This window comes from Onychostruthus taczanowskii, unplaced genomic scaffold (genome assembly GCF_017590055.1).
Source record: "Onychostruthus taczanowskii isolate IOZ18803 unplaced genomic scaffold, ASM1759005v1 scaffold65, whole genome shotgun sequence".
Classification (NCBI taxonomy): Eukaryota; Metazoa; Chordata; class Aves; order Passeriformes; family Passeridae; genus Onychostruthus; species Onychostruthus taczanowskii.
This window is the reverse complement of record NW_024504233.1, coordinates 4,635,039-4,648,838: the sequence shown is the minus strand read 5'-3', so window position 1 is coordinate 4,648,838 and position 13,800 is coordinate 4,635,039. Positions and strand designations below refer to the sequence as shown.

General features: G+C 42.0%; 1 protein-coding gene across 1 annotated transcript in view; it reads right to left on the bottom strand.

Moving 5' to 3' along the window:
* HMCN1 (hemicentin 1) overlaps positions 1-13,800 on the bottom strand; it is a 165,486-nt gene that overhangs the window by 113,336 nt on the left and 38,350 nt on the right. Inside the window, exons 5-9 of the mRNA XM_041420752.1 lie at positions 8,755-8,926; positions 7,492-7,598; positions 4,346-4,466; positions 3,596-3,859; positions 3,194-3,338 (exon numbers count right to left, since the gene is read on the bottom strand). Coding sequence (XP_041276686.1) covers positions 3,194-3,338; positions 3,596-3,859; positions 4,346-4,466; positions 7,492-7,598; positions 8,755-8,926 — 809 coding nt within the window. The remainder of the gene's footprint in view (positions 1-3,193; positions 3,339-3,595; positions 3,860-4,345; positions 4,467-7,491; positions 7,599-8,754; positions 8,927-13,800) is intronic.

The following is a 13,800-nucleotide window of genomic DNA, read 5'->3' as shown; positions in this document are numbered from 1 at the left end:
GGCAACAAGGTCTCATCCTCCCACCTGAGCTTCCCAAACTCACAGGTACAGCAATCTAGAGAGCCACTGCAGGTGTTCTCTGGATCCCAGAAAGGCCAAGGCTATTGGGCAGTAGCACCATGCTGGGATCACACACAATGTGAAAGCAAGAAGGGAATAAAATTGTAGCTATGCAGGCTGCTTACATGTGCTTCAAAACAAACATTCTCAGTTTCTCATGATACAAAACCACGTTTTATAAACTTCTGGTGCTACAGACACACAGAGGACAACATAAATGAGCAAACCAGTGGTTCTGCAGTATCCCAGTGCTCCCCATAGCCTGTTGCTATGGCACATAAACAAAACTGATAAGCACCAAAGTATCTGTGAGAGCTTTGGCAAGTCATTGCCACATTACAGGAAAACACTACATTAATGACCCCTTTGTTTGTCTGAATAGATTGATTTATCAGCCCTTAAAGGATACAGAAGGAACAAGTCACTTGGAATATACATGGAAGGTCAAAGCTGTAGCACCAAGAGACAGACAATCCAACCACACCACAAATAAAAACAGTGTATGGTGACCTTAAATGGCTTTCTACTTGTTCCCTCTGACTTCATACTACTCTAGATAACCTAATATATCATACTTCAAATCTAGGACATTTCCCAGTGCAATGCTGGCACATGGACATGGCAGCAACTGCCAGCACTAAAGAATAAGGTGGTGTTTCTTCCAAATAATGAGTGAGAAACTCCTTTATTTCATGGAAAGTATGTTAAAAGTGAGGTTAGGCAATCCTGTTCTGCTTCCTTCCTGACTTGTGCTACATGCCAGATGTCAAATGTGGAAGCCTAGAGAACAGAAGCACAAAGGAAAATGTGCCCAGGGGCATGGAACAGCTTGGCAAAACAAAGACCTGTGGTGGACTATTAAAGAAAAATTTAGAAATCAAACCAACACTGGCAGCAAGGACTAACACACAGCTCAGGGCATCTGCTCCACACATGGGCACTGGGTGAGGAGCTGTAACTGCACACAAATCACAGCACATGTCATGGGATAATTCAGCACCTTCCAGCACCACTGTTTTCTACCAAATTCATTTTACTGTACATGCAATCTGCTCATTGGGCTGTTTGTGTGGGCAGTTGGGCAACTACAAACACTCAAACTCCACAGCCCAGATGACTCCCTGGCTCTCAGTCATGCAGAGAGCACAGTGGTGCTTGGGTTGTATCAGACCTCACCTCCTGGACACCCCCACCACGCTGCTCCAGACCCAGCTGGGAGCTCACCAGCAGAAATGAAACCTACAATTTCACTTCCTAGCACGTGGTTTGGAGTGATATATTCTGCATATTTTACTAGACTTGAATAGCAATCACAAACAGCAGTTGATTATCAGTGCATTTTTAAATTATCATGATTGTTCTTTTGATCAACTACATGAATTGCCTTTGTTGTCAGAATTTAACATCTTATTTTTGCTAGTTCTAATCTCTGCAGGATTGTTGGGATCTGCTATTTATAATACAGAATGAATTGTATAGACACTACAGTGCTCAGTTCCCACTGCCCACTGGAATGAGGCGCTCAACTACTGCTCTTGACCTCCTTTATCAGGCTGGTAAAAAATGCGCTGGGATATTAAGCAAAACCCAAATTTTCTTACTACACTACCACAGGATGTAGAAATACAGAAAGACAAAGCTATTAGAAATGTTTGTCAAATTGTTTTTCCTAACATATATTACTCATTTAAAATTAGGAATTATTACTGCAGCTGATAGTACCTCTAGAACCAAAGTAAAAAAAAAAAATTCACATTTCAAAGTCTGTTCTCACGAACCCTGAGCCTGTAGTCATTCTAAGGGTATTTTCACATAGACAACCGTCACAATAGAAATACAATATTCAACTTGTAAATCGTTTAGGTTTTAAAATAAATATTAAAACAGTTGAGTGAAGATATCTTGACACCAAAACAAAACTCATTCAATGCAGAGGAATCCTACAGTTCAAATCTGCACGGAACTACTAAGCTGGACAAACCCTGCCTGGAACTTCACTACAAATAAGAGGCAAACAAGCCAAGCTGAATTAGATCCTATTTAACTGTGACCAACAATACTTGGCTTGAGATATGTTTTGTTAAATTAACTTGGATGACGCGTTCATTCATCCGCTCTGCAACAGAAAAAAGAAAAACGCAGCCGAATCAGCGGTGCTGGATGTGTGAATAACAAGGAGAAGCGTGGGGTTTGATACCTAAGGAATGGAAAACATTACACAGCAGCCCAAGTATGTGCCGTGCTGGGGCTGACTATGTGTCAGTGGCACCTCATTAAAACCCAAACCACACCAAGCTACAGCATTTCCCACTGCCAGCAGTGCACAAGGGAGCTGCAGGATGGGTATGCTGTACCTGCTGGGGAATGCAGAGTTTAGTCTTCAGTGTGCTCCTGAGGTGCTTTGGGCTGCACAGGAGGCTGCTGACACTGTTTGCTAGGGCACACTTCCCTTTTGGTTTTAATAAACAGAATTAAAAGGGGCACTTTATGAGTATTTTAACTAATTAACCTTTTTTTTTATTATTCTCTCACCCTACAGAGAAAGGGCACATGATTCTTCTTCTGTACAGAAATCTGAAGAGCCTTTTGATATATCCAACATATATTGCTATTTTGAGAGATTTTCTGAAGATTAAAGTTTCTAGGGCAGGTCATAGGACATACTTCTAGGGCATCCATGAAAGGCATGAAAAATCAAACAAATTAATGTATGCCCAGTCATCTACATATCACTGGGGCCAGAGTGAGGGGTGTGTTTAATAAGCAAAGCTAGCTACCTATTGTGCATAACATTAAAAAATATAAATTAAAACCATTTGCTCTTCTAGACTTTTAGACCCAGTTTATCATAACTTCAGAACACACATCTGAGGAGAATTTAGGCCAGAATCTTATAAATCCCATCACATGTCCAGAGTGTACATTCTCCTCTGTACATCATATATAGATGTATCTCTCTATATATAAATATTATCAATATCTCCATAAAATATAGTTTTCCTGATGAAGAGCACCAAAAATAACAGACTAGAAGTAGCAGGATGTAGACAGCACATAGCAGTAAATAATAACAGAAATCGTAAGCTATAAATAGGAAATGAAGCAGCATTGTGAAAAAAAGGTCACTACTTACTTGAAGAACTGATCCACTCCCAGTTTTACTCCATTTTTAGTGAAACGCTGAGTAAAAGGTATAAGGCTATCAACGTGGCAAGGAACAGAGCCTGGCTGTAAATAATATCCTGGAGTCTTCATGGGCATTGTAACTTTAGGGGCATCTGAAGAAAGAAAACATTCCCCAGAAAGCATATTAACAGCTACTAACACACATCCAATCCTTTCCTTTTATTAAGGGGAAGCTCAATTTCTGATAAAGCTCCACTTACTAGGTATTGACCATCATGAACTAGAGACAGAACTTTGGAAGGAAACAGCACAGACATTACTTGCATAAGTTATAAAAGCATACAAGACCTCAATTTCAACTGACTCAGATGAGACAAATGAACAGTCAATTCAAGTTAAAGTCACTTACCAGGAATAATACTAGAAAACAAAACACTTGAAATTCTCTGAAAAAGATAACCATCCTTGTCATAGCCCGTTATTTTGACAAAAAAAGCTTCATCTGGTGGAATGAAGTCAGAAATATTCCATATTCCATAGGGCTTTCTGTCAGGATAGTATTTCACAGGCAAAGTCTTAAGGAGTTCCCCTGTAATACTCAGAAGTTCCAGCCGGTCCACTCTAGCTGGAAGCAGGATCCCTGTGGTATTCAGCAGCATGAAGGTAGGAATCCCTAGAAAAACAGAAACACCCTATTTTAAGTGCTAAAGAAAACAGATAATTAAAACACGAAATATTAAATTCCATCTGCATGGTTCACTACCCAATGAATGCAGCATTCAGCTCCAGCCCTTACCTACTGAGTAGGGAAAGACTAAATTGTGCTCAGCTGAGCTCTGGTTATTAGCTGTGAGGAGACCCAGCTGGGGAGAGTTTAAATTACTGATTTCCAACAGGTGTTTCTGAAAAAGCAGCTTCTTTATTAACTCCTCACCATGCCTCTAGGTCAAAGCCTTTTTCTGAGGCTCCAAAAATAAAAGAAACAGCACTGCAATTCTGAGGCATAGTTAAGAATATCTGTATTTATGTCCCACAGATACAAAGCCCCTTCCAGGAACCAGCCCACAGCATCCCCAGAGTTATCACAAAGCTCATCATAGAGCTATACTCAGTTTTGGGGGCCTGAAGCTATTTAACATGGACTGAAGTGGAAACAAACCTTGCACTGGCCGGCTGGATGTTTTTTTGAAGTCCAAGGTGGGCTTCCTGGAGAAGCCAGCCCGGAAGTCGATGGTGCTGAGCCCCGTGATGCGCACAGAGTGCCTCCCGCTGCTCGAGGTCTGCAAAACAGCCAGCACATGGACTCAGCACTGCAGGCACTGCACAGAGCTGAGCCAGCCCCGAGCTCAGGCACTGACTGCAGCCTGGCTAACAGCAGCACAGACAGGAGCCTCACTGCTAAAGTGGTAAGGAAAAGCGCCTCGAATAAAGCTTTGCTTTTACATCCAGGCCCTACAATTGTGGTGTCAGCAAAGAGAGCCAGTTTGTCTTGGAAGTAAACCATACCAACAAATCCACAACTCCATTCCACGCGCTAGTGCCTGCAGTGGCAGTGGTCTGTGAGTTAGGACCTGACCATTACAAACTCTACTAGAAAATGGTGAGTGAATCAGAACTCAACAGAAAAATCTATGCATTAAAGGTGCTTCTCTGCCCCAGCCAAGGGGAAACAGAGGGTGCACAGGCACCTCTCCCCTCTGGTCGGTACCCCTGTACCCTCACCTTGTCATTCTGTTTCAACCAGCAAAAAACAAATCAGAACAACCCCCACCCATCCATCACCCTTGAACAGCCTGAGCTTCATGTTCTGGAGAGTACAGCTGCTTTGATGCACATCTTTCATCTTAAAGAAGACAAATCAAAGTAATAAGTTACTTCCTATGATTCTATGCAGAGAAAGAAAGGTCAAGTGCTGCATGCCAAAGGTGCACAGGAACCCATGGCTTTTCCTCCTCGCCTACTTCTAGGCCCTTCAGGTGTCTGGAAGCTTCCATTGAACTTTCCCTGGAGTTTTGCCCAATCCATTCTCAAATTCCTGCAGCTCTCTGGGAGAGGTTACTCCAGAGTAACCCCCTCTGCCACAACTGCATGTGAGTTTCAAATTAAACAGTTGTTTCTTCTAAATAACAGTCTTTGGACAGGCATTAGAAACCATGACAAATCAATGTCTATTTGATTAAAACAACATATTTCCTTCTATTTAGTTAGCCTTTCACCTCAGAAATAGCACCACTAAAGCCTTTTTTATGTAAGCCAGCTGTTAACGATATAAAGAAATATTTAATTGTGCCAAACAACTCAAGGTGTCAAGCGTTAATTGCCAGTTAAAATTTCATTAGATAAATTCAGTGATAAAGTTCTGTTTTTATAGCTTGGTGCATCTGTATAAGGAGTTTATGGTGTGAATAAAATTTTCACAAAGCTTAAGTCTTAAAATCTTTGTGTAAATAAACCAAGCCAGTGACTAAAGCCAAGTAAACAATCCACAGAAAAATATACTGGGAAATAATTTTTCTTTATTATTCAGAATTACTCAGACCTTTGGATATTTGCAACCTTTAAGGCTGGAATAACCTTATAAAATTTTACCATTTCCTAATAACAATAAACACATCTCTCACTGTCATGTCTAGGAGCTGGAGGTGTTTAGGCAAACACCAGGAATTAGTTTTGTCCCACAGGACTGCTTTCCAATTAATATCTTTCAGTCTCTTCTCATTATTTGTAGCTGAATATGGATTACAGAAACAGTGCATTAGTGTTTCTCCTCCCAGGCTGGATGAGTATAATCAAAAGAGCAAATACATATTTGTGAAAGATGCTTTCTTGTCTTGCAAACAACATCAAAAAATGCATGAAAAGAAATGCATGACCTGGTTTGTTCATAAAATTTAGATGTAAATATTTCAACTACATATTCAAGAGATTTTCTTCATTTCTTTTTTAACCCAAAATACATCAATTTGAATGTTTTAGCCGTGCTTTCCACAGAGCTGGAAACAGCATTATGCTGAACTTAGGAAAAAAAAACCAAAAAAACCTCCCAACCCCCAAAAAACTTGCAGGCCCTGCCTGCAGGAGCAGCCTGACGGCCTGGCAGGGCTGCTGTCCTGCTGCCAGGAGTGCATGCCACCAGTGGCAGCCTGGGCACGAGGGAATGTTGGCTCTGCAGGTGTCCCACCCCGAGGCCAGGACTCCCCAGCAGCCAGCACTTGGGTGCTGGCACACACCAGAGGCTCAGCTCACATCACACAGCCAGGAGCACACAGGGCTCTTCCTGCACTGTCCCTCTGGGCTGCCGGGCACTGGATATTTGCTGCACTGATCCCTCACCCTAGAAGCCTCCAACAAGTGACAGAAGTGAATCCTAAAGCACTGACTTGTAGGAAAAGGTCTCAGGACCCAATGTGGATCATGTTACCATGTCTGGCAGGACCCAAACCATTTTCTTTTTCATTTTTAAGACCCACCAGGTTGTCTCTAAAGGTTTTTAGCACTTTTAGTCATAGAATCATGGAATTGGAAGGGACCTTAAAAGGTCACCCAGTGCCATCCCATTCCATGGGCAGGGACACCTTCCACTAGCCCAGGTTGCTCCATGCCCTCTCCAACCTGGCCTTGGACAATCCCAGGGATCCAGGGGCAGCCACAGCTTCTCTGGGCACCCTGTGCCAGGGCCTGCCCACCCTTACATGGAACGATTCCTTGCCAATATTCCATCCAGCCCTCCCCTCTGGCAGTTTAAAACCTTTCCCTCTTGTCCCACATATCTGCCCATATAAAAAGTCCCTGTCCCTCATTTGATAAGCTCCCAGTCCTAGACAGACATTCAAACAATTCTCCCCAGAGCTGCTGAGCTCAACATGCTTTTGTAGCTGCAGTTCTGCAGCAGGATCAACAGCTTCCCCAGGGCTGTGTGTGAATTAATGATCCTTTTCAAAGCACCTCTGTGCTTAGGGCAGGGACAATGCACAGCAGGATCCATTCAGCACTGCCTATAAAGTGCCTCACCCGGGTGCCTTCCCCTCCAAAAATGACTATAGAGTATTTACACTGCTACAATGGAATAGTTCAGTCAGAAAGATCTACACCAGTAGGATTGTTTCCACATCTATTTAGGAAAGCTGGGATCATGCAGCTTTTCCTACATAAAGAGGTATACAACAATATTAAATACAAGACCACAGGACACTCACTGTAACACAGACTCAGCTGTGAGTATCTATGATAAATAACATAGCAAATCATTATACAACCATTTATATGCTACAGGACAATCATACAGAAGTTCTGCAATAACTTTACCTTAATTGTCCATGTTCCAGGCTCTGGATCTTTGACATTAACTACCTTAGCAGAGTTGTGGATATTTAGCAATTCATTCAGTCCTGATCCCTTACTGAGCTGCTTGCCTGAAAAAACAGAAACAGGAAGTAAATACAGGATGATGTAAACATAGTATTGCTTTTAAAAAACAGAGAGTAAATACAATATTGTTGTTTTTTACCAATGTATTTCTGATACTTGACTTACTCACTACTTAGCAGTCAGTGACATTTACAATAGTCAACACTCCCTATAATTCTCTGACAGAATACTGAAAATGTTCATTTATATGTGAGTGATTGTGTGCAGGAATTGGCTCTCTATAGAGGGATTTTGCTCCCTAAAGGCTGACCCTGAAGAATCATCAGCCCTAAAACTCATCTGGCTCTTTCACAGCACTAAAGGGAAAGAAGAAGTGGAGACTGGGATGTCCCAGTGCCCATTTCCAAAACCTACTAGATTTGCCTTAGGTAATTTCAGTGAAACCCTGTGGATTTAGATGCATGGAGCTGATCTATCAAAAAGTTCAAAAAGAGGTGGGATCACAGCTTCAGGGAAGCCTGACACTTGCACCCAGGACTGTGTGTTGTCATGGCTTGAACACAGACATTGAGCCAATCTCTTTCCTGTAAACAAGAATGCCTCAGTGCAGGACAGACAAGACCACATTGCAGGGATCCCATCCTGGGCATAAAATATTTCCCAGCTACTCAAGCAATATCCTTAGGCAAAAGTCATTCAGAGTATACAAAATATGATCTGAATTTATTTCTGGAGTGCTATTCCAAGTTCCTAGGGCATCAACTTAATAATAAACAGATCTGTTCAAAATAGCTTCAATTACAAATTAGCTCCAAATATGTCACTGCATTCCCCATCACACACTGCTCAGCTGGAGATGGGCAGGGGAGACAGGTTTGGTTCTGATTGTTCCCAGTTCAAAAAAGATAGACCATGGCTCAACTTTCTTCACATAAAACACAACCATCATGTACAACCCTTAAATGATGGTTCAGGGAATACAAAAACAGATGAAAGGCAAAAGTGTCCAGCAATCTGGAATGCAAGGAAAAATTGTAACAAAGAAAATGGAGGTGAGATGAAGTGAACAGAATGAGGAAATTTTCCAGTTTCCTCCAAGTGAAATAAAACACATGGGATACTGTGAAAAAAATAAAATATCAGAAGGGATTTTTCCTTCCCTTTTTTCACTATCACTAGAGAAAGTATAAAGTACTTCACCTAGAGGATTATGAATCTCCATTGCTGGCGAAGGACCGCTCAAGGACACTGTAACTTCCTTCAGACTGGGATCAAAAGGGATCTGCCAAGTATTTACAGCCATGGACAGATGGTCTGTAGACAAGAGATGCACTTTGGAGGCTTGAACTGCTTCTTCAACCCATTTTAACACCTAGAAGAGAAACGTACTGTTGTTACTATACTATCAGCAATACTGGCTGTTGAAATATTTTCTGCTGAAATGCCTCTCTCTACTGTCTTGTAGATTCCATATTGATTTATTTATTAAAATGTGAATATTTAAAGGAAATGCAACTTTAATAGAAGATACTAGCAAAGTCATGGTCAGCATGGTGTTTGAAGGAGTACACTAGCACACCTAGATACATCTCTACACAACAACCACAGGTAAATTTTAAAAGGAATTAGGGATACAAACGTGTGGGCATTTCTGCTCATCAATTATTAGTTGCATGAAGCAACAAGGAAAATTTTCTCATCAAGTTGTATAGAGTAATTGCTATTTCTGGACTTTTCCAGGGTTTTTTTCCCAGGAAACACTTAATATAAATTACTGTTAGGCATAGCACAGAGGTGGGACTGGAGGGGAACATGGTTTTGGAAAGTATGTCCCTGCAGGGCACAGAGGCTCCCACACCAGGGATAGGACAGAAGCCCAATGGGAGAGCCCACAGGGAAGGAAAGGAAGGGTGTGAGGAAGAAGAGCAGCCAATAGAAACTCGTATGTACTGACCACAACCCCATTCCTGATGGCACTGGGGAAGAGAGAAGGAATCAGGGGAGAAGCTGAGTTGGGCAAGTGGAGGAAAAGGTATTCCTACCTGTCTTTGCTTCCCACCGCCTGAAGGAATAATTGAATATCTATTTTAATTGGCAACAAATTCATTTTCCTAAAGTCAACTTTGTCTTGCCCCCAACAACAACTGGTGACTTGCCTGTCTTTATCTCAACCCACAAGCTTCCTCAACCCATTCCTCCTCTGCAAGGGATGAGTGAGTGGCTGAGAGAGGGCCTGATAATCAGCCAAGGGAAACCCACCACAACCAACCCAACCTCCCCAGAAACACACCTGGTTAGTCAAACTATATGATTTTGCATCACCTCTGTACATCACAGAGCTGCAGCATATTTTTTAAGTCCTACTGAAGTAATATTGGATTTGTGCAACAATGTGAATGTGATTCACAGTAATACTGAACCGTGGTTTTAAGCTGCAGTTGACCATGCTGGCATTGAGAATCATCTTGTAAAGGATAGCCATCTTTTGGTTATGTCAGTTCAAGACTTGGAAACCAGCAAGAAACTAACCTGATGTGTTACCCCTCAGTACTGGGGATCTCCAGGGCAAGTCCTTCAACCTAGGACCCAATTCAACACATTGCCCTAAAGAACCTCATTCCCCTGGCTTATTGTGCATTACTTGCCTACTTTATTGCTTAAAAAATGGAAATATGCCCCAGGTGTGTGTGAGAGGTGACTTTGTGATAGAAACTAGATTCCAGCCTCCTACAGAAGTGTACTTGTTTTCATATGTTACAGTATGAATGCCCAGCAACCTTTGTGCAAAGATGAAATAAGTTTGAATAAGTGAAGGGTGTAATTGAAAACACATTTGAAACGGTGGGGGCAGGTTTTCATCAATGATTCCCCTTCCACTCTTAGGAATGTCCCACCTGAGCCGTGCTGAGTGCTCCCAGCACAGGGTGAGACAGCACTGACCAGGTGTCCCCTCACCAAGGGTGCGCACAAGCAAGCTGCTTGGGCATGACTGCAAAACAACATACCCAAAAAATCACAGTAAAACTGCCTGCGCTGCTCAAAGCCCTGCAGTAACGTGGCCCAAGAGAGAACTGGGGTTTGTGCAACAGCTGGTGACACCAGCTAGGGAGCAACTTGTGTTTGCTTTAGACAAGCCTGGAACAGGAATCACAAGGCTTCAAAAAGATCCAACTCATTTAAGTTCTACTTTAGAAATTATACATCTGGGCCCAAAAATGCTTCCAAAGAAATTTCAGTGTTCTACTCCCAGTGAGATGAACACAACACTTTTTTGTATGAGGTATATGGAAAAGTTCCCATTTAATTCCAGGATCTCACCTCCACAGGTAACTTTTTTAAAGGATTGTAAAATTCAATGAACCCACACAAACTTCAGTTTCTGAAAGTTTTTCAAGATCAAAACTGAAAATGGAAGGCAACAGAACAACCCAGCTGTCTGCAGTCTGGCAGCAGCTTGCTTGTGTAAGTTCAATAGGCAATTCTGGGAGATCCATTTCCCAACCCTGTCATTCCAAAGAGCTTTGCAATAATGCTGTAACACTGATTTAGAAATAGGTTTTTTCTCCTTTGGGACCTTTACAGAAAGCCCCCAAAACAACAGCAGCTTTTGTTGTTCTGCCAAAATGTGACGTGATGAATTTTATTAGAGGGGGAAGGGAAAATAGAGCAATGATTTATAACTTTTCCCCAGAAAATTTGCTCTTGCAACCTGCCCTGCTGTCAGGTCATTTCTTGGAATGCATACTGAAACCTGGAAAATCTGTGGAGCATGGCCTCTATTCCCATTTGTTTATTCTGGGACTCAAGAATATTTCTCAAGCAGTCAAAGCAACAGGATTTCAGGTTAACTGTTTCATTGCTTAAGTAAATTTAGGTTCATACTTACACCCAAAGAGGAAAAATATTCTAATAATGTTTTTAAATGCATATCAAAAAATCTAACTGAGACAGTGCATGAGAAAACAATACTGTAAAAATAAAACATAAATTATATACATAACATGTATGAAAACCACACGACTGAAAAGTTTCAGTGTTGGATCTCAAGCTCTTCAAAGTTAGGAACACAAGAACTAAGCCTGTCTGCTTTCAACTGCCTTTCAAAAGCCCTTCTGCAGTTGCTTTATGACAAAAAGCCTTAGGTACATGATCATGGTTTATTTTTTCCAGAGACTCCAAATTCCAGAGAAAACAGAGAAAGACCAGCTGTAACTATTTGTTTTTCCTTTCTTTGTTTGGCATTCACTGTATATTATGAATCTTCAGAATAGAAAGAAGTATTCAGCTGCTTCTCCCATGAAACTATGAAACTTCATTTTTCTATGAAAATGGATAATGCCTGTTTGGGACCAGGAAGAAGAAAAGGCAACAAACAGAGGTATGCAAGAAAACTTCATTCTATACTGTAAATTTGAAGTTTTCACTTTGTCACCTGCATTGTATCCTTGAGAAGCAGTGGAGGGGCCTTTTACACCTTTAACTGAGTGAAACAAGATTTCAAATTGCTTCCTTTGCAGCATCATCCAAACACACACTGGTCATACTCAGCAGGGACCCCTAACACCAACCCCAGCTGTGTTGGTAACCCTTGTGTTGCCATCCGCTGGGAGGAGTAAGAGCCAGCAGAAATGGGATGTTCTCCAGTGGGTTTAGGGACCTCTATTTACAGCACAGCACTCATGAGTGAACACCACCAGACTCCATTCCCTGAGATCTTACAGATGATACCTTCCCTACAACAACAACCCCTTTTGCACCATCCCTTCTAAATGTTTTGTCACCAGTCTTGTCTTCAGTCCCCCCTCAATCTCATCTCATCCACACCATCCCTTTCTTTCACGGGCTTCTCATCCAATTCCAACTCTCTTGTTTTTCCCATATAGGTTCATCCAGCTTTCAAGTCACTCAACAACATCCCCTTCTTCCATCAAAGTCCAAGCTGTGCCCTCATGTCATTCTCAGTTCTCCTCCCATCAATGCTCTGTATATGCAAGATCCATTTCTACTCAATTTAAAAATCAGGAAGACACATGTATTTTTAGGCAGTCTAAGGACAGGAATTTTTCCCTTCTAACAGAAAGGTTAGAAGTAAGAAAAATCAAGTGCTTCAACACTAAAAGAAATGGAAAAACACCACTCACCAGCTCAGTCCTTGTGAACTCCCAGCTATATTGATACTGATCAATACAGTTCATCAGACATAGGAATGACTCATTTTTGCCACAAACAATCAAAACGACCTGGAGACATGACCTGAACTGCCAATGACTAATAAATCTCCACTATTTTCCACAGCACCATATTCACACTCTGCTGATCATCACAGTTCATCTCAACACCCCCTCTGGCATCAGTACAAACCTCTGGGCATCACAACCATTTACAGGAATTTTCTTACAGAAGGATAATTAGGTGTGGTGGAATGTAACTTCAGTTCAAGTCAAAATTAGTACCTTTTGGAAACTGGACACAGTTAATGAAAATAGAGAATCTGCTCCTAACAGGGAATTTAACCCATGCTTGATGAATATTCAATGAGATGAGAACAGAACCTGAGGGAAGGGCTGGAGCTGTGCCAGGGAGGGTGAGGCTGGAGATTAGGAAAAGGTTCTCCCCCAGAGGGTGCTGGGCACTGCCCAGGCTCCCCAGGGAATGGGCACAGCCCCAAGGCTGCCAGAGCTCCAGGAGAGTTTGGACAATGGCCCCAGGGATGCACAGGTTGGGATTGCTGGGGTGTCTGGGTAGGGCCAGGGGCTGGACTCAATCCTTGCAGATTCCAAGATCCTCCCCAGCTCAGGATATTCTGTGATTAATTTAAATTTCAAGCAATTATTGTAAATTAAGCCCTGAGTCTACAGAAGCAACCAGAGAAATCTCAACTAACAAAACACTTTTCAAAACCAGGACTTCAATGCTTTGATAAAGGCTTTCCAGGACCCTGGGGACAACATTTCAGAATATTATGCTTCTATAATGGTTTCTGTTGGAAGGGACATTGAAGTCCACCTTGTCTCACTCCCCTGCCATAGGGAGGGACACCTTCCAATAGGCCAGGTTTTTCAGAGCCCCAACATGGGCCTTGAACACTCCCAGGGACGGGGCCTTGATACTCTAACTAGATAAATATTCTCATTTATCTAATACACAGAAATCACAGTGAGTTTGTAAAAACAGGACCTTCATCCCAGCTCTTAGATGAGCTACCTTCAGCAGGTAAGTGGAGGTACATATGTATTTCATGCTTTG